We start from the raw sequence: 19,588 nt of genomic DNA, 5'->3' as shown, positions 1-19,588 counted from the left end.
TCAAGTAGTCCAAACAGACTTGTGTTTGTGAAGTAATATGCTGTCAAGAAAAATATAAATAATAAATAAATAAATGTGAAGCGCTAACACATTATGATGTGTGTGTGTGTGTGTGTGTGTTTGTAAAGTTTGGACAAATCAATTGACACTTTTTTCATTCTTCTGTTATTCTTTTTATAAATGTACGTACTTTTTTAATTTTTAATCCTCCATCCAGTACGAAACAAACAGAATAAAAGCAGTGCACAGTTGCAAATCTTTGCTTTCACAAGGAGGGACGTCGGGTCACTCACCCATACCCCCATCTCGCCAACACCGTCAGAGGGTCCAACACAGGTCACTACTACCTTATGGCAACAACAAAGTTTTGATCAGTAAGGAAAATAATACATAGTAAATAAATATATATTTATGTGTCAACGATACCAATGTTATTCCAAATTAGTGGTAAAGTAATATGAAGAGCCAGAACTGGTAAATAATGCTCAAACAGGCACTGGACTTTCAAAAACAAATAAGAACAGGTTAAATAAATTAAACCATGGTGCACAGTAAATGTCGTAAAACACACAAACTCCCACGGAATCGATGCAGCTGGCTAAAGGTTGAAGCTGATATTGAGGACAGTCGCTGGACCTTCAGTCTTCTGCTCAGTGCCGACCGACACCATGTTGGCAGCAGGCGTTTTGCTCTTCAGCTTGAGCGTGTGGAGTGTTTACGGACAAGACACAAATGTAAGTTCAATGAATGAACTAGGATGATTTTCTTTTTAATTGTGAAATGATGGACCTCTTTTTTCAAAGAACATGTTTTGATCTCTTCACTCTCATTTTGTCATTTCAGATAGAAGATTCATGTAAGAACCTTTCTCTACAAAAGATATGGGGACGGAAACATCGACAAATCTCTGCATGTGTTTTGCCTTTGCCTTTTAGCTGCTTGCTGTTGTCTTTAGTTTTCCTTTAATTTTTCATTGTTTTGTTTTTTCATCATAAAGTGAAGGAGATCTTATATCGATAACTCATTTTGCTGACTGTGCAGAGTCTGTTGTTATAACAGCTTTCTGTCCTCCACAGATATAGATTATGGAGATTTTGACAGCACCAACGCACATAGCACCACAATTAATTTTGGTGACTGGTTGTTTGACCTAATGGATGAATGTAAGTTGCTTTGCAACACTTATTCCGACTGAGAATGCTGCATCCCCGTCTTACCTCTCCTAGTTCGTCGGCTTATAGTTTATTCCTTCATTTTCCAGATGCCTGTGATCCAAACCCTTGCCAAAATGGCGGCTCATGCCAAAGTAAATCTGCTACCGAGTTCACATGCCTTTGTCCTGAGCCTTATGCTGGCCAAAGGTGTCAAAGAGGTAGCCATGTCCAACTCAGTTTATTTTCATTCTAACATTGTCTCTTACATGGTTGCTCAACTGATCTATGTGCAATATCACTTCCTTTGAATGTTTAGTGAGAAATATTTGCGAGAACGTCGATTGCGGGTGGGGTGACTGTCTCATCAACCTGGGCAGGCCTCTGTTTTATGAGTGCAAATGCAGACCTCCTTTCCAAGGTCCAAACTGCAAATCATGTGAGTTTCTTTCTTTTGCAGACTAAGGCTAGAGATCTTTACCTATTGTATTTCACTGTAACGGTTAAATGTGCGGAAGTCTCTGCACACATCCTATAGATGGCTCAATGATTGTTTTGCTAAATGAGGCCCTAAACCATACTAAAAAAACAGTAGATTAAGGTATTAATTTTCCCTCCTACATCAGTGTCAACGGCGGCCTGTCAACCCAATCCGTGTCAGAACGGCGGCACTTGCATCAGAGGGAATCGGCGCTTCCGCTGTGCCTGTCCTGACGGTTACATTGGAAAGTTGTGTGAAGCTGGTAAAGTCTTCACCGGAGACACAAACAGTCATCACTCACTCATGAGGGCTTAGCTTTTTTTAGGCTTCTCTGATGATCAGGCTGCAATTCAATGATGAAAAAGAAAATTTCCACTTTTCAATTTAATGAGATTTTGTGCTCATTTAAAATTGCTCCCCCCCCAACATTCTGCTCATGTAGCTCCCAACGACTGCTATGAGGGAAATGGAGAGACATACAGAGGTGTTTTCAGCATGTCAGAAGATGGCCTGGAATGTCTCGACTGGCGCTCGTTTTACATCGTAGCAAATGGAGCAGACCCCTTCACCTTGTACCCGGACTTTACGGGACTGGAAAACAACTATTGCAGGTATAGTAAAATTACGCACGTGCGATCATAGAAGATTGAAATGATTGCGTTTGCTTTCAAACAGAGTGTAGTTTCATTATTTATTGTGCATTTTAGGAACCCAGATGGTGATGACAAACCTTGGTGTTATATTAAACGGCAAAACAAGCTGGAGTGGGAGTTCTGTAAAGTCAGGCAGTGCTCCGAAGGTCGTCTCACAAACACTCATTCACTGCATGAATGCACTGCACAATGATGCACACCGTACTTACTGTTTCATCACGTCTCTCAGCCCAGACCACTGCGCCGCCTGTTGTCCCACCTGTGCAAGCCCAATTCTCCCAGTGCGGTATACCGCAGCCCACTCGAATTGGCAGGATTTTTGGGGGTACAAAATCTGTTCCTGGTGCCCACCCCTGGCAGGTGTCTGTGCAGTCCAGATCCAGTGGCTCACTCTTTCAGTTCAGTCATATTTGTGGTGGAATCCTCATCAAATCCTGCTGGGTCCTCACTGCTGGCCACTGCATGTAGGTGCTCTATTTCCTTATGCAGCATTATCATTTTTTTAATGTTTCAATAATAAACTGATTTCTTTTGCTTAGTGGTCCCGGTAATGAATACCAGGTGGTGTTGGGAGGAGTGAACATAGATAAACAAGAGGAGATGGACCAGACCATCCCAGTAATACAAACAATTGTTCATGAGAATTACAGAGAGACTCCATATGCTGTCTACAATGACATCGGTTTGTCCAATTTATCAACTATATTGTCATTTAACCTGATTACTTATTTTGCGGGGGGGCGGGTCCTAATGTTCAAAAGTCTTGCCCCTTTTAACACGCATACAATACAAAATTACGGAATGTAGGAAGCTTGCCATATATAAATCAAAAACTTTAAGTCATTTATCTTATTTTTTTATTCGTTTTATATTTTTTCTGACAATTAATTTGCATTAGCTTTCATGCGTTGAGACCTTTTTTTTTTAAGTTAAATAATTCATTTATAAATCAATGCATCACCTCTTATTGCATGTGTCTGTTAACTTCCTGTTCAGCTCTGCTTAAGCTCAACGTTATGGACAACCCTTACTGTGCCAAAGAAACCCGCTCCGTGAAGACCGCGTGTCTACCGGACCAGGCCTTCCCGGCCAGAAAGGAGTGTGTGATCTCCGGATGGGGAACCACTGAAACTCGTAATAAGCTATCTGTCCATTCCGTCCAATCATCAGCCGTCTTCCATTGTAAAGTCGGTTCACTACTTAAAGTCTTGAAGTTTGTTTCTCACTCTGATGTGACCTCTACTTTTCAGAGAGGTACAGCAGCCATCTGATGAATGCTCGTGTTTTCCTGATCTCTGACGAACGATGTAAAACTCCTGAAGTTTATGGAAACGTCCTGGACGACAGCATGTTCTGTGCAGGGACACTGCAAGGGAGCATCGACTCCTGTCAGGTGGGTGTGTTTACAAAGGCATGGGTCAAGGCTTGCTGCTTCCACGTATGAGACTATGACTGTCCATCCGATTGATCTTTTTGGCATTGGTGCATTATGTGTCATTTCTCCAGTGACCCTCACAGACAGTAGTATAATTCATTGGTCTTATCCTGCAGGGAGACTCAGGTGGACCCTTGGTGTGCGAGCAAGGCGGCACGTACTATATCACCGGTGTGGTGAGCTGGGGCGACGGCTGTGGCCAGAAGAACAAGCCGGGTGTCTACGCAAACGTGCTCTCATTTAACAGCTGGATCAAAAGCAGGATCAACTGAACAGACCAGGCAAACGACAGCAGTTGAGCGATTAATGCGGCACCGATAATTACTTTTTAATTTTATTTTGGGATGACAAACAAATTACAGCTTGACTTTTATTTCATCAGCAATAAAACCAAGCGATTTAACTCCCCAGGCCAGCTTTGAGTCAAAAATGTGTTCGCACGTCATTTCAGTGGGCATGTAGATCCTCGTCTCTGAGCCTAGCTCAAAGCGCACAACACTTCTGTGAGTGTTGCTCGTCTGAATTTGTTGCATGTTTTCTCTCAAGATTAAAAAAGACGATTGAGAGAAAAAAAAATCTTCTGCAAAGCTGACCTCATAGCAAGTTCTGGTCCAGCTTCATATTCTTGTAAATATTCACAATGTAAAAAAGCAAAATGCAAACTTAACCATGTGGTATTCCATACAGCAAAGGACTGAAACAACCTGAAGGTAGTTTTGTATCTATCATGGCTTTTTTCTTGAACTTGTGTTGATCATGGTCCTTTATTGACAGTTAGGTTTGTACAAAATTACAAAGCGGACCTGACATGAATTTGAAAATAATAGTTTCTTTCTGAATTTCATTTTTGCTCGTCACATACATTTACAACCAACTTCATAAGCCCTGTCCTAGTTCAACATACATTATTCCCTCTGTTTTCCATTTCATTAGCTTTGTTAGTCAATTAAGTTGCATCTCATGTAACTCCAGAGTCACAATCAACAATCCCATATTTGAAGTACCATAGTCCATAATCATTTATGCACTTTCCAACACCTTTTAATTAACCTACAAAATCATCTAGTCTACGCCTCCTCTATAGCAGCTTTGCTATTCTGGGACATTTTTACTGCATTCTGACGAGTAGCTGATGAGGAAGTGTACGAGGAGGTGGTGCTGGACTTCTTCTCCATGGATTTGAATGCGGTTGTGGTGGTGGAGGTGGACTTTCTCTGGACCGCCTGGTTGCTCTTCTTCCTCTTGACGTGAAGGACCTCCATGGCGTCCATGTTGATGCCGTGTTTATCCTCCTGGCTGGTCTCCACCTGCTCTGAGGTTTGCTGCTCCTGCTCCTGCTGCTGCTGGTGATGCACCTGAAAGAAAGATGAGGAGAAGATCAGGAAGGTCTTAAACGCATGTGCAGACTTCTGTGTCATATTATATGACACAGAACTCCTCACCATCATCATGTGCTGGTATCTTGCAATAGCCTCATCGGTGCCGACTCCCTCAGCCAGCCCCAGCTCTGCAGCTCGATGGGCGAGCTGGGCCTTGTGGGAGCCAGGAGGGGTCCAGCCCACTCCCTTGATGCAGTTCAGGTCGGACTTGTAGTTGACCTAAAACACAAGGAAGCAACAATTAGAGTGGTGCATCCACGTAAAAAAAATATTGAAGTGAGCCGACAACAATACAAATACAATTTATGCAATGCTTTGTATAAGTGCCTATATTATTTTTAATATTATATTTATGCACCTGAATAATCTCCTGCCTCAGGTTCCACATACGGAAAACACGTGTGAAATATCTAGCAGATAGGCCACTTTAAAGATCTGATATTTACCCTCATTCTAGATCAGTTTTTGATGCTCCTGCAACTTACATCACTCTGCAGCTTGTAGGCCTGCTTGGCGTGTTTGAGGTTGAGCTGCTCAGGATCACAGGTGTAGTCATGGAGCCGCTGGCGATAGGTGAGGTCGCTGGCCTGAGCCTGACTCTTTTTGGCCAGCTGGAACTCTGGTTGGTCAGCATGGATTTTGTAATGAGCTCGCTCCTCTTTGGACTGGCGCTTATAATCCAGGTTGCTCTGGAGTTTGCTGGCTGCCAGAGAGTGTACCATCTTGGGGTCGTCTTCCACACAGCGCAGCCCCACCTGCTGCCCCTTCTCCTTCAGGTGGGACTCCTTGTAGCGGAACTGTTGGAGACAAAAGCCCAATCACAAATCATTTCTGTGCTGCAATTAAAAGTGGGACATTAAATCTTTAGGACATTACACAGTGCAAATAAATCAAGCATTATGCAGGAGCGACTGAATCCCCCCCCCCCCCCCCCCCCCCATATTATGGTTTAATTCTCTTCAAAAAATATTAGCTGCTTGTAAACTAATCTTCAAATATTTTTAAACAAGCGCAGAAAATCAAATCTTGTGTCGAACTGAACTAAATGAACTCACATCACTGGCAATGTCTCTAGAGGCCTTGGCAGTTTGGAAGGGAATAGCATCCAGTCTCAAGTCACAGCCTGATGTTTTCACTTGTTCACCTGAGGACTTGTACACTTTCTTCATGGGCAAAGAAATGTGAAGATAAAAAAAATAAGTCATGAAGTTATCCAGATCTTCTATCTTCCCTTCGCTTATTTTTAGGATTTCGAGAAGTTGCCTTACATCGCTTATCTGCTGAGCATTGATCTTGGCTCGGACAAAGTCTGGATCATCCAGATGTAGGGTGTATTTGTGCATGTCGTCATTCTTCCCAGATTTATACAGCCTCTGCAGCATGAAGACACAAACAGGCCTGACATTGGGAGCCGAAAACACGTAAAGTGTCCTAGGATTTTATCATCGTCCATAAAGTAGAATAAGAAATATTTTAATGTGCAAGTCTGTCTTTTTCTTCTCACCTCACTGCACTGCTGATAACTCGACTTAGCATGGAGGATATCGGGCGAGTCAGCCACTGAGGTGAACCTCAGGCTGCCTGGCAGTTGGCGATACTTCTTCTGCATGATGGAAGATCGAACATAAATGAAATGCAACATTGGCTTTGGGAGAAAAAGTTTTTTTTAATAATGATTCTAAATAAAAGTGAAATTGACTCTAAAGCAAACACACAAAAAGAGAAAATATATGTAAATAAAAAAACTCTATTATATTTTCTATCAAACACTATTGTGTAAATGGGATTGCTTACGGAGCCATAGCTATCATTTATAAGCCTGTAGGAGGAATATTTCATCCTGGCTACAGCCTGTGAGCAGTAAGGGATGTGTAATCTACCTGATGCCATTTCCCACATGTACTCACTTCACTTATAAGTTGTCCAGCCTTCTTAGCCGACTCCAGCTGCGGTGCACCAACGCCATCCCAGGCCACTCCTTTCATAAAATTGAGGTCTGACTTGTAGAGTTTCTACACAAAAGGCAGTAAAGATAATCAGTCAAGTGCTACCAAATTAGCTATTTCCATTTCTTCCTCTCGACATTTCCCCGCCAACACCTCTCACATCGCTTTGCAGGTTGTAAGCTGTTTTGGCCCACTTCATGTCGTCGGGTAGAACTGTGTACTCGTGCAGTTTTTTCCTGTAGTCCTGCTCACTGGCTAGGGCCTGAGCGTTCTTCGCCGTTACCAGGTGAATCATGTCTTGGGTGAGGTGATACCGCCCGCTGGCTGTCAGTGCATCCTTGCGATACTCCTGATCGCTGGCTAGCCGGCCCGCCTGAATGCATTGCAAGAGACGCGGGTCCTCAGAGATGCTTTTCACCCCAATGTGCTTCCCTTTTTCCAGCAGGTGATCTTGTTTGTAGATGTACTACAGAAACACAGAAATAAGAGTCATAGTATATTGAATTTTGTAGCTTGCAGTAATTGCATTAAAGGCTTAAACATTTGTTGTATTCATGGAGTCTCTCTTTTAGTGAATATATTTGACAAATATTATTCTGCATCAGATAGTGATGCTGCTTTAAGGTCTTATTTACATCACTGGCGATGCCGGTTGACGTCTTGGCTGCCTGGAAGGGGATGTCTTGCATGGTGAGTTTGTAACCCTGAGCCCTCAGAGTGTTCCAGGACTCCCTGTACTTGATCTGGAGTTGAGAGACAAATAAAAAAGGATCATTAGGCTTAAGGTAACACACACCATGGCGAGGAGGAGCCAAAGATATGTATATTGCACGTTGGGTCATAGGTCATTACCTCACTAAAGTTGGCTGCATTTATTTTTGCTTGTGTAATCTCTGGTCGCTCAGTTGTCATGGTGTATTTGTGCTGGTCATTCACCCCTTTCTCTTTGTACAAACGCTGAAGGACAAAGTACATAGGAGTCTTTCTCAACCCAGCTTTAATCATGGAAATGAAAAACAACCAAAAACGGCAATATGGCAGAGGAGAGCTGAAATAATCAAGTTATTGTCTTACTTCGTTCGTGACCTGTCCACTGAGTTTAGCATGGACAATGTCCGGAGAGTCGGTGACGGAGGTGTGCTTGAAGCTGTATGGCTGCTGACGGTATTTTGTCTGTTCAAAAGAAACAGTGGTTGGGTTTTAGGAATTTTGCCGCAGTTAAAGTCCTTGGTTTATTCATTCTGACCAAGGAAATCACTGTCCTTCCTAAAAATACAGTGTATATCAGGACACAATATGGACTTGTTTCCGCTCTAGATATTTCCAGTGGTGCCCATGCATCAAAACGTGAAGAAAATGGAATTGAAAAAGAATAAATAAGATGTCTTACATCGCTGATGAGGTCTGATGCCCTCTTAGAGCCTTCAATCTGCAGCGCACCTGTAGCGATCCAGGCTGCACCACGCAGGTAGTTCAGGTCAGAACGATACATACTCTATAACAAACATAGACATGAAAATAAATGCGCTGTTTTATGTATTACATTACAGTAATAGTCTGTTTGCCACTATTTGGCAACCAGACCTGTCTCACCTCGCTCTGCAGAGCGTATGCTCTCTTGGCTGCCTGCACCTTCATGTCATCAGCCAGTGAGGTGTACTGATGCAGGGTAAGCCTGTAGTCCTGATCACTGACCAGCGATTGGGCCTTTTTGGCGTGCGCTACCTCCATCATGTCCATGGAGAGGTGGTACTTCGAGCGGTCATTGGCTGAGTCCTGCTTGTACTTAATCTAAAAAGGAACACAGGAAGGAGAATGTTTTGGATCTGTGTGCTGAGTTATGTTAAAGAAGCGCTTACATCACTCTGCAGCTTGTTGGCATGGACCGAGTGAGCAATGTTAATGTCATCCTGCAGTCCCCTCAGTCCGATCATCTTCCCTCTGTTCTTCTCAAATTCTGCTTTGTACTTTTGCTGCAATGACAGATCGGACACTTTAACTATGGGATGAGCAAAGAGAGGTCCGTCAAATGTTTAAAGGCATCATAATATCAAATATAACACCAAAGTGAGTAACATCATGTACAGAATGTCATCTCCTGCACTGCAGTCAAGGAGATTTGGGACGTGCATGTGTTTTACTTGAAAGTATTTATGTCACCTCTACAGCTCAGAAATAAATGTCATACTCTATATTAATAAGGGGGAAAAAAAACACAAGCATAATATGCAGGTAAAGGTTGCATAAGCTGCATGCTCACATCACTGAGGATCTCTGAGGACGCTTTGGCAGATTGGAAAGGAATGGCATCCAGACGGAGCTTGTAACCGCCATCACGGAGCTTCATCCAAGAATCCTTGTAGCAGCTCTGAAAATGCGCCCATCAGAGATGTGAACTCAAATTAATGTGGAAAACATCATTCACAATGGTCGCTGACTGGATGAATGCATTGGGCTGTTTGATGGATGCTGTCTGTGTGATCTGACCTCACTCAGGTTCATGGCGTTGAGCTTGGCCTGAACCATCTCCGGCAGCTCGTCACTGGGAGTGTAGCTGTGCTTCATGTGTTCACCCTCCTCCCTGTACAACCTCTGTGAATACAAAAGCAGCAAAGAGCAATCGGATTATTCCTTCTTGTATTCAAACATGCCGAATTTACAGTGTGCTCTAAACGGATAAATAATATGAGAGGCCAACAGCAGTTAGTTGTGCTGAATTCGTCCTAAAGAATTGCAAGCAAAAAAAAAAAAACCTAACATTGATATATATATCAATAATATATCAGATAAACATTTTAGTTACATGCACGTGCATTAGATGAAAATATCAGAGAGCACAGATGACTGCTGAACTCACATCAATGGCCAGTTTGTTGCTGGCTTTGGCCTGGATCATTTCTGGGGTGTCTTCAACACTGGTAAATTTCATATCGCTCACATTCTGTCGGTACTTTTTCTAAATTAGAAAAAGAAAATGCATCAAAATAACAGAGGGACTGTCATGGCAACATGAATCCATAGACAAAATTGTGTACAGGTACTTGTCGAACAGTAGAGGGCACAATGTCTTCATAAACAAATCGACAGACAGACGTTGATCATTTTGTAATTTTGTCTATTCATTGTCAATAAAAAGATGTTATTGTGGGTGTGAATTCAACTATGTCAAAGGGAATACTTCTCTTTTTAATTTAATACAGTATTGCCATCTAGTTCGTTCCTCATCCTGCAGCTGATCGCAGAAATGCACTCTGTGTCGGGAGCTACCTCGCTGACCAGCTCCCCCGCTTTCTTTGCCTGTTGGACATCCAGAGATTTTGAAGCCTCCCAGCCAACGCCCTTCATCCAGTTCAGATCCGACCTGTATTGTTTCTGAATACAGACATGCAAAAGCTTTCTCCTTCAGTTATTTTTCTTCACAAGTTGTCATTTTGATTTCATGCAACGACACTCACATCGCTCTGCAGGCCGTAGGCCTTCTTAGCCCAGGCGACATTCATGTCAGTGGGCAGAGTCGTGTACTTGTGGAGGAAAGTCCTGTAATTGGTCTCGGTTGCCAGGTCCTGAGCCTTTTTGGCATGGCTGATGTTCTGCATATCCAGGTTGACGCTGGAGATGAGATGAAGTTCACACAGAAACCTTTGAGCTTTGTTCCAGCGTTACAGAAATGTAAGGCCAGCTTTCATTGATCAGTGATCTCCAGTTATTTTAATTCCTATAAAATAAATCATCTTGTTTTGACAGTGTTGAACCAAAATTGGATAGAATTGGATAAATCATCCCACTGATGTCCATACGTCCCACCTGTATTTAGTCTTAGCGTCCTCATAGTCCTTCCTGTAGTTGCGATCACTCTGCAGTTTTGTGGCCAGAGCAGAGTGGGCCATTTGAGAATCATCGCTGACTGACTTAATACTAATCACCTTGCCTTTGTTTTTGGCATACTCCTCCTTATACTTGACCTGCGAGGAGATATTAATGATTTTACTTAAAAGACAGTTTACCTGAATTTATCGCATAATTTAAAAAAATGAGATATTTGTGTATCTATTTATCTGTGATTATCCAAGTTAAAATAAATTATGCATTACAGAAACGTTGTCTTCTGGCTGACTAGAATAACTCACATCACTGGCCAGGTCTCTTTTGGCTTTGGCGGTGAGTATAGAAAGAGAGTCCAGACGCAGCTCGAAGCCCTTCTCCCTCTGTTTTTCCCAGTTGCTTTTGTAGACTTTCTAAAAAAAATACAAAAATTGTATTACCTTCACTTACTAACTAAGAAGTTGTGGAAAAACATGTTCCATAAAGATATAGTACGATATGACGATAGCAAGTTTTTGTTACAGATTAAAAAAAACATCCCACACACGTGTTAAATGGTCCAAACCTTATCTGCCTTACTATGATAGAAAAACCTTCTGATTTTTGCAAAGACATAACTGGCTTAAAAATAGAGGTCTAGCACACATCATCATCATCATGATGATGATGATGAATATATTTATTAGATAGAATGTTAGAGTACAAGTACAGTCACACAGTAGCATGTATTACAGTACAAATAACGTCAAACATCCTGTCTAAGAGGAGCATTTCAAAAAAGCCCTTGCGGGCTTGTTTCCGTTGAAAGTCCTTCGTACATAAATCATCCAGCAGACATAAATCATCACAGCAGAAATCCACTTTTCACAGCTCTTTACTAGCGTTACTACTTTAATTAATATATAATATATATATATTAGAACTTACCCCACTGAGAAGCTCTGCATTAGCCTTTGCCTGTCTGAAAAGAGGCTCCTCTTTTGTCATGGTGTACTGGTGTATCATCTGCTCTGTGTCTGCTTTGTACGCCAGCTGAAAATCAGAATTAGACATAGGGTGCAGCGTGAGAAGGCACCGCGCGTAATACACGACGTGCATGAATGCACCTTTGCAGGGAAGACCTTACATCGCTCTGCAGCTCCTGGCTCTTCTTGGCGTGTTTCAGGAAGAGATCGTCAGCGACTTGGGTGAACTTGATCCTGTCTACTTTCTGACGGTATTTAGTCTGTGGGAAATTAGACAGAACAGTGTGTCACATAGCGCAAACGTACATTTACAAATGAAATATGTACAAACACTTAAAATAATTGCACTCACGTCACTGAGCAGGTCTCCAGCTTTCTTGGCCTGGGCAATGTTCATGCACCCTTCCATCTCCCATCCCACTCCTTTCATCCAGTTCAGGTCAGAGCGGTATTGGTTCTGTGGCGCAATTATAGGAAAGATTCGAGATCAAATAATATTTATTCAATATCATTTAAATAACGGTCATTCCTTATTCTTCCTTCTTACCTCACTTTGCAGGGAATATGCCTTTTTGGCTTGCTGGACCTTGATGTCATCGGGCATGACGGTGTAGTCGTGCAGCTTTGTGCGATAGTCCAGATCGCTGGCAAGGGCCTGAGCCTTCTTGGCATGGCTGAGGTTGATCATGTCATGAGGGAGACTGTAGTTGGCCTGGCTCTCCTTGGAGCCCTTCTTGTACTCGATCTTGTGGAGTTTGAAAATCAAAACAGCACTGAATGCTTGAGAACGAACACAGCGTGATGCATGAATCAGTATTAGGTTCACACGTGGAATGTGAATGATCAAACTGAGTCCCACTTACATCGCTGCTCATCTTGGCCACTTGAATAGAGTGCAGGGTCTTGGAATCACTCATGTTGATCCCCACTGCTTGGTCCTTGTCCTTCATGTAGTTTTGTTTGTATTTAATCTAAAGACAAACCCAATTTACTTAGTTCCTGCTCAGACACTAGCGGCATCACAACTTGCATCTCCTCCTAGTGGATGAGAGCGTGCATTTGCTTACATCGCTAGCGAGGTCGCGGGAGGCCTTGGCGGCTTTGACAGTCAAATCCTCCACTCCAACATCACAGGCTTTAGACTTTGTTTTCTCCCACTCCTCCTTATATTTAATCTGAAATGATGCATTTACAAGAATGCATTGCATGTGACATTGTGAAGGAGCTCAATGGGTGCATGCATATACTCTAAAGAAGAACATGTGCATGTGAAAGTCGCCGTGTGCTGACTTACATCACTGCACAAGGCAGCATTGGCTTTGGCATGCTTGATTTGAGGCAGGTCACTGGATAGTGTGTACTGATGTTTGGTCTTTTCGTAGTCTGACGTGTAATTTTGCTAAAAGACACACGGATAAAACACCCAATCCAATCCAATCCAAAATATCCAAGTCACCAAAATATATATATATAGTGTGTGACTGAAAAATATTGATAAGGTTAATGTGATCAGAGTCTAGAAGTGTCCTCACCTTGCTGACAAGCTGAGCATTTTTCCTTGCTAAAACAATCTCGGGCGTATCCGTCACTGGACTGTACTTCACCTGGTCAATATGTTGCCTGTAGTTCTTCTGCAGTTGTGCAAATATAAACAGTATATTCTTAGAAACAACGAATGCATCACCAACATGAGGGAGTTTCATGTCATTTACATGCAACTGATATTGAGTTTTGATAGAGCGCACATCTTTGAGCGGGTCCAGTTTCCTTTGGCTTTTGTAACCCGGTGTCAGGGTGGCTGGGTAGTTGTATTCACCCTGTTCCTGTTCGCAGCCTTGTTTGTAAGAAATCTGAAAAGAGAGTGCCACAATACCTATTTGCATAAATCTTTAAAATGCATGTCTGTATTGTGGTGAGTTCAACGGGGCTTACGTCACTAGCCAGATTCCTGGCTTTCATGGCGTGCATGGTCTTCTTATCGAGGCCTGAGTCCTCATAGTGGCCCTTCACATTGTTCATGTATTTCTCTTTATATTTGTTCTTTAAAAATATACACAGAAAAATTTAAAATAAAATAAATCACTCGGAAGGTTGCTTATATATATATATGTCGACAGGAACTTATAATGCTGGGTTCCACTTACATCGCTTGTGAACTGGGCTATTTTAGCTGCGTTTTGAAACTGTGGCGTCTCGCAGAAATTGATGCTGTGGCCCTTGGTGTTCTCCAAATCCTTCTTATACTCAACCTGTTAGAGAAAATGAACATTCACAGCAGCTGCTTTGAGTCATCTCTCTTTTCAGACCTCTTTCTCTGTTGTTAAACAGTTGACCACCATGTTACCTGCTAAATATAAAACGCCATCCACTAATCAGTCAACATTACCAACCTAGCGTCGCTGAGGCAAAATGTCATGTCACCATTTAACTTGTCACTTGCTTTTCTACTGAAATACCACATAGGGGAATGTTTTTCACCTTCAATATTACAAATCATTATTATTATTATCATCTGTCAGCATAGTTCTTATTGGAATGCAATACGACTTCTGGATGGATAAAAAGTGTGCTGAATGGATGTCTGACAAGCATACCTCACTGACAATCTTGTTGATCTTTCGAGCATTTATCAAAGTCAGATTGTCCTCAGCTGTCAGACTATGGAAGTGTGAAGAACCCTTCATTTTGTTCAAGTCCTTCTTGTATTTTAGCTGCAAAGGGACAAAAGGCGATTGAGGACAACATGTAGGGGTGCACACATGCCAGCGCACACGCAGCCTCATTCAGTCAGGGCTGAGAGTTTCAATAGTGAGAGAATAGACGCTCTCATCTTCGCTCTCCAGCGATGACATGGTCAGGTGATGGATGAAGTTGACATTCCCATATTTAACAGCATTTTCAACCAGTTCATAGAGCAATAAAAAAAAGAAATATTTTAATGATATGAGCCGAGGAAAGGTATCGTGAGGCCGGTTGTGGTCATGTTTATACTCACATCACTAGCATTTTCCTGAGCCTTCTTTGCAAGATAATAACCGGGAGTGATCATAGCAGGAAAACTCCCTTTGCCGAGTTGCTGCTCGTACTCCTCAGTGTAGGCAATCTGGAAAAATAAGATTACTCTTTTTAAGTTAATTCATATACAAAATACAGGATGTGATAATAATAATACTTCATAGAGCATTGCAAAGTATTTACTTAAAGTATATAGCTTATTGAAAAACCTATAAGCTAATGATTTAATTAATAATTTCAGTTGATTGTAGAGTCTCACTCTGATCTTTGAATAAGGACACTTTGGGTGACAACCTAGTCTCAGGATACTAAAACTCTACCTTTGGGTGATTGATTTTCAAACACCAACTATGCATCTTTTATTTGTATTTATTTTTTTGCATTAGGCTTTAATGAGCTTAACATAAGTCGCTACCTGGCTGAAATGCTCAGCATTTCTTCTGGCTTGTTCTGCATCAGCCACTGCTACCTCGGTGCTGGCTTTACCCTTCATCTCCTGCTCGTACATCCGACGATACTGTATCTGAAAAATCAGCGTCCGATAATGGCTCTGTAATAAGTGTTTGAATGAATGTGTCTGCGTGTTATTATCGTCCACTTACGTCGCTGGCCTGCTCACTGGCCTTCTTTGATATCTTGTATCCTGGTGTAAGATGTGCTGGGAAACTGCCTTTACCTCTCTGCTGCTCATACTCTTCTGTATAGGCATACTAGAGGAAGGAAAATACACATGCAAGTCATGTAAATAACATTAAAACACAGTGATCATAAAAGCCTCAGTGGAAAAACATCTTACATCGCTAACAATGTGTCCTTGTTTCTTGGCCAGAAGCACCTCTGGGGGGTCGACAAACGTGGTATATTTTGAAACTCTCTCTTCATGTCCTTTTTTATATTCCAGCTGAAACCAAACACATATTCACCTCAAGGAATTGACTCATGCAAATTGGTATAAGTTGTCTACAATGATGTAAGGACAGTAAACTATTCCAGCTTACATTACTGGCCAAAGCATTGGCTTGTTTAGCTGCCTGGTAACCTGGTGTAATCATGGCGGGGAAGCTGCCTTGTCCCTCAGTCTGTTCATAATCCTCTGTACGCTGCATCTGCTGAAAAAAGCCCAAAATATGTCTTATGAATGAGAGAATTTTGCCCGTATGTTACTGATGCAAAATAGGGAGTTTCAGCTTCTTTATCATCCCATTTGCTGAACGCTGAATTTCACAAATCAATCGTGCATTTTTAAAGTAAAAAATACATTTGCATACTCACACCACTGATGGCCTTCTGGGCCTGAGACATCGATACTATCTTCTGGTTGGTCACCATGCCCGAGTACCACGTCTGCTGTTGTGAGAACTCAGACTGAGACTGAAAGGCCTGTTCAGATACGGAAGACAGACTATAAACATTTTCGGGCATAAAGAAAGATCATTTAAATTGAATACCTTCAGGACTGTATTAAATATGTCTCTGCCTACTTATCCCTGATTTAAATCTGACTGCAAGGGTTGGCAATTTGATTAGCAGCAATTAATTGTGTTTACACAACAGAAAAGCACAAACAAAGCAAGTCATATACCAAATAGTGCATTCTCACAGCTTAGTAAAATTATTTATTTAACTTATGATCAATTAAATAATTTTTGACAACCCTCTTAATACTAATTAGGATGGCATGAGCAAACACAGCTTGTCAGCACTAAATATTTTTCACTAAAGGTTAGAATTTGAGCTGGAACTCCCTTTAACTGGGTGTAATGGCCAGTTGTAACTGGGAGCTCACCTGGCTAGCCATCTGATTGGCTAGGCCAGCCCTCTCCAGTGCCAGGGACCTCATGTCATGGTGAAAGGTTGACATAAAGCGCTCACCATCTTCACGATACTTCAGCTACAAGTGCACATAAACGAGAAGCATTAAGCCAAGGCCAGCGCACACAGACGTGTGATGAAAGCACCCACTCAATTTTTATTTTTTTGCATTACCCATATAGTACCCCGACTTTGGATGCACCATGACAAACATAACTCTATTCTTCATGCAACACGAGTGTGCGTGCTTTAAAAATGGAGGGATAATATTAGAACTTTATGAATGACGGAGGTGTTCCAGGAAAGATCCAACATGGAACACTGAGTGATGAAACTTCAGGAGCTGTTGGCTGATGAAAATGTTCAGAACTAATATTAGGATAGCTGTGTTGAAGGGGATAATCGCTACAGGGCTAACAATAAACAGGTGACACAATTTTCTATTGAGACTTTTCATGTGGAAAAAGAAAAACCTCACTGAATATTGAATCTCAAATATTCCCACAACAGCAAGGAGATTAAAATAAATCTGCTCTGGAAATTTTCCCTGGATATGGCTGACAGTCATTAAGCATCATCTGAAGCCAATCATCATATTAAATAGCAACAGGTTAACACACTTTACAGTAGCTAGGCTTGCTAGTTTATAAGCATCAGAGCATAGCATGACGTTGTAGACATAGACGCAGACAGACAGGAACAGGTGGCAATGCAGAGGAGGGGAAAGGATGGGAGGCGGTTTTTCATGATGTATAATTTTAGCCCCTTGAAGCATAAAGTGGGCAAAGTGGAGGGGGGGTGTCTCTCGCCTCTGTCACATGAGCAGAAATAACCTGAGCAGCACTCCATTCCTCACCGCTGCCGTCATCACAGGCTCGGAGCATGCAGCCATCGCTCTTTTCCCTGTCCTCGGCCAGTTAAAGAAGACCTTTATGACCTAACAGTAACGGATACATCTGCTTCAGGTCGGAACTGGAGGTTCCCGACTGCGTTTGTGGGTTAACAGATCCGAGTTATTGCGGGGTCACCGGAGGTCATTGTCCTTGTCACACTAAATGGGGATCTGGATGCATCAGTCACTGTGAAGATGATCCAAACAAACACAGTGTCCACTTCGTCTCCTCAGTTGACACCCATAGAAAGTGACTCACGTCACCCTGGCAACAATAAGCCTTGACTGAGTTCAAGGCTGAAGTATTTTGTCTCATGTTTCTGCCTGTATGCTTGACATCACCTTACCTCACTGCTCGCCTTGCTTTGTTTCTTTGCATTGATATTGACGGGTGTCTCATAGACACTTGTGAATGTGTTATTCCGTGGATTGTGTCTGGAGGGATGAGATAAGAAAATAGGAGTCATTTTTTATAACCAATTTTCATTTCATGGAAGGGAAACCACTTTCACAGAGAAAAGGCCCCTGGACTGAATTTTTGATCAGTTTTGGGATCATGCTTGAATAATAATCTAACTTAATGCCCCAGGAGGCAAATTCTTAGAAATAAAGTTGTTCTTCTTCTACTTACACAGAGCAGTATGGCCTCTTCTTGTGGCTGACAAAGTTATTGGCAGTGAGCACCATCTTGCAGACGTCACAGTGAAAACATGCTTTATGCCAGTTCTGACAGGGAAAAGACAAAATTCCATTAATAAGCAAGATCCTAAAAACGGCACTAAATCCGAACTGAAATGAGTCTTGAAACCGTGTGAAGACTGTGCTTGAAGTTCCGACTGGTAATTTCTTGACACATTGGACTAACGTCTACAAATGCCTCAATTTATAGTTTACGCTTTGACAAAACCAGTGACTGATTTGTATTGCTAATTTACAGCTGATTAAAATATTGAATTGATTTCTATACTTAAAGATTTGTTCAAACTTTAGTTTCTTGGGATGAACAATGTTTCTGTTACCTGATCAATGCAGTCGATTTTCTCAGCTGGGTAGACCACAAACCCGCACCTGGCACAGGACTGCATGATGAATGCTTGTCCCTTCCCCAAAAAGCCTTCAAGAAAAATATCAGAAGAGGTGAATTGATGTGAAACGTTGACCAAATACAACTGCAAGCTTAGTCGGACAGGATATAGCAGAAGAACAAGTAGTGACTTCCAGAAAGCTATTAGTAATGTGAATCTGTCGGGGCCAAACTTAGCTCTGTGACTGCCAATTTCAAAGCCTCTCTTATTTGACACCATGTCCCGTGATGGACCAACCCCCTTCCGTGTGCCATGCTTTGGGACTGGCAGAGACCATCTGTCTGTCTGCAAGAAGAGAGAGAGTCACAGAGTTCAGATGTCACTGTATATATGTAATGATACTGAGTTGGACTGCTGGTTCAACTTTGGACATTTTTCTCTGACACCAAAGTCTAACTTAGGTTCATCGGCTAAGTATGTTGTTGACACATATATGAAAATTATAACTTTGTGTTTTGTGGTATGTATGTCACAACCATGTCAGATCAACAAAAACAGAAATTGTAAGAATTGCTTTGGCATTATACAGTCTGCTCATAAATAATGCATGCAAACATAATTATCTATCTAATTATGATAAATATAATTAACAAGATTCTGTTTCACATGTAAGTAATAAACCAATTATAGAAAAATCTAATAAGATTATAGCATTGTTTAAAATGTGAACTGTTTCCGTATGTAAATATGAATATCAAAAGAAGCGGATATGAGCGACGCGAGACTGTGACGTCAACACGCAGTAGTTTCGCTTTCTGAAGTTTTCTACGGAGCAGAAACTCAGGGGGTATTGTTTATTCGGTACAGTAAAGCCTGTTTAAACGCTAACCTGACGTAGAATAAGAAACTAATAGTAAAGTTTGAGTTTATTCTTACGTAATTTTTCATAAATTGAAAATGGAAAGCGATAACTTTACGCTTATTACGTCTTTTTCCTCTTGTTGCTAATAGA

At 41.7% G+C, this 19,588-nt stretch overlaps 2 protein-coding genes across 2 annotated transcripts; one reads left to right on the top strand and one right to left on the bottom strand.

The window, feature by feature from the left end:
- The first annotated feature begins 668 nt into the window (after positions 1 to 668).
- habp2 (hyaluronan binding protein 2) lies at positions 669 to 4,009 on the top strand. The gene is made up of 13 exons (XM_068754290.1): positions 669 to 734; positions 844 to 856; positions 1,077 to 1,163; positions 1,262 to 1,372; positions 1,471 to 1,590; positions 1,778 to 1,894; positions 2,075 to 2,243; positions 2,340 to 2,431; positions 2,515 to 2,749; positions 2,825 to 2,967; positions 3,282 to 3,419; positions 3,536 to 3,678; positions 3,837 to 4,009. Exons 1-13 carry the CDS (start codon positions 669 to 671, stop codon positions 3,990 to 3,992), a joined length of 1,590 nt encoding a protein of 529 aa, XP_068610391.1. The 3' UTR covers positions 3,993 to 4,009.
- Positions 4,010 to 4,015: 6 nt separating this feature from the next.
- nrap (nebulin-related anchoring protein) lies at positions 4,016 to 18,636 on the bottom strand. Its single transcript, XM_068754762.1, is given in 44 exon segments — positions 4,016 to 5,075; positions 5,163 to 5,318; positions 5,585 to 5,896; positions 6,155 to 6,262; positions 6,368 to 6,472; positions 6,604 to 6,702; positions 7,007 to 7,111; positions 7,206 to 7,511; positions 7,681 to 7,788; positions 7,898 to 8,002; positions 8,120 to 8,218; positions 8,436 to 8,540; positions 8,639 to 8,836; positions 8,905 to 9,018; positions 9,306 to 9,413; positions 9,533 to 9,637; positions 9,903 to 10,001; positions 10,313 to 10,417; positions 10,501 to 10,654; positions 10,850 to 11,007; positions 11,173 to 11,280; positions 11,795 to 11,899; positions 11,994 to 12,092; positions 12,185 to 12,289; positions 12,380 to 12,577; positions 12,696 to 12,803; positions 12,900 to 13,007; positions 13,127 to 13,231; positions 13,365 to 13,463; positions 13,578 to 13,682; positions 13,765 to 13,872; positions 13,977 to 14,081; positions 14,427 to 14,543; positions 14,828 to 14,935; positions 15,263 to 15,370; positions 15,450 to 15,557; positions 15,644 to 15,748; positions 15,846 to 15,956; positions 15,958 to 16,061; positions 16,116 to 16,218; positions 16,634 to 16,738; positions 17,899 to 17,986; positions 18,183 to 18,277; positions 18,571 to 18,636. Coding segments are annotated over 44 exon segments (5,508 nt in total). The 3' UTR covers positions 4,016 to 4,787.
- Between the last annotated feature and the right edge of the window lie 952 nt (positions 18,637 to 19,588).

This window comes from Brachionichthys hirsutus, chromosome 21 (assembly GCF_040956055.1).
Source record: "Brachionichthys hirsutus isolate HB-005 chromosome 21, CSIRO-AGI_Bhir_v1, whole genome shotgun sequence".
NCBI lineage: Eukaryota > Metazoa > Chordata > Actinopteri > Lophiiformes > Brachionichthyidae > Brachionichthys > Brachionichthys hirsutus.
The sequence above is the reverse complement of the archived record's forward strand: the minus strand, read 5'-3'. Positions and strand labels throughout refer to the sequence as shown.

Coding starts and splice junctions, on each gene's coding strand:
- habp2 (XM_068754290.1), top strand. CDS start 669: ATGTTGGCAGCAGGCGTTTTGCTCTTCAGCTTGAGCGTGTGGAGTGTT. Junction 2,244..2,339: donor CTGGAAAACAACTATTGCAG/GTATAGTAAAAT, acceptor TGTGCATTTTAG/GAACCCAGATGGTGATGACA. Junction 3,679..3,836: donor GGAGCATCGACTCCTGTCAG/GTGGGTGTGTTT, acceptor CTTATCCTGCAG/GGAGACTCAGGTGGACCCTT.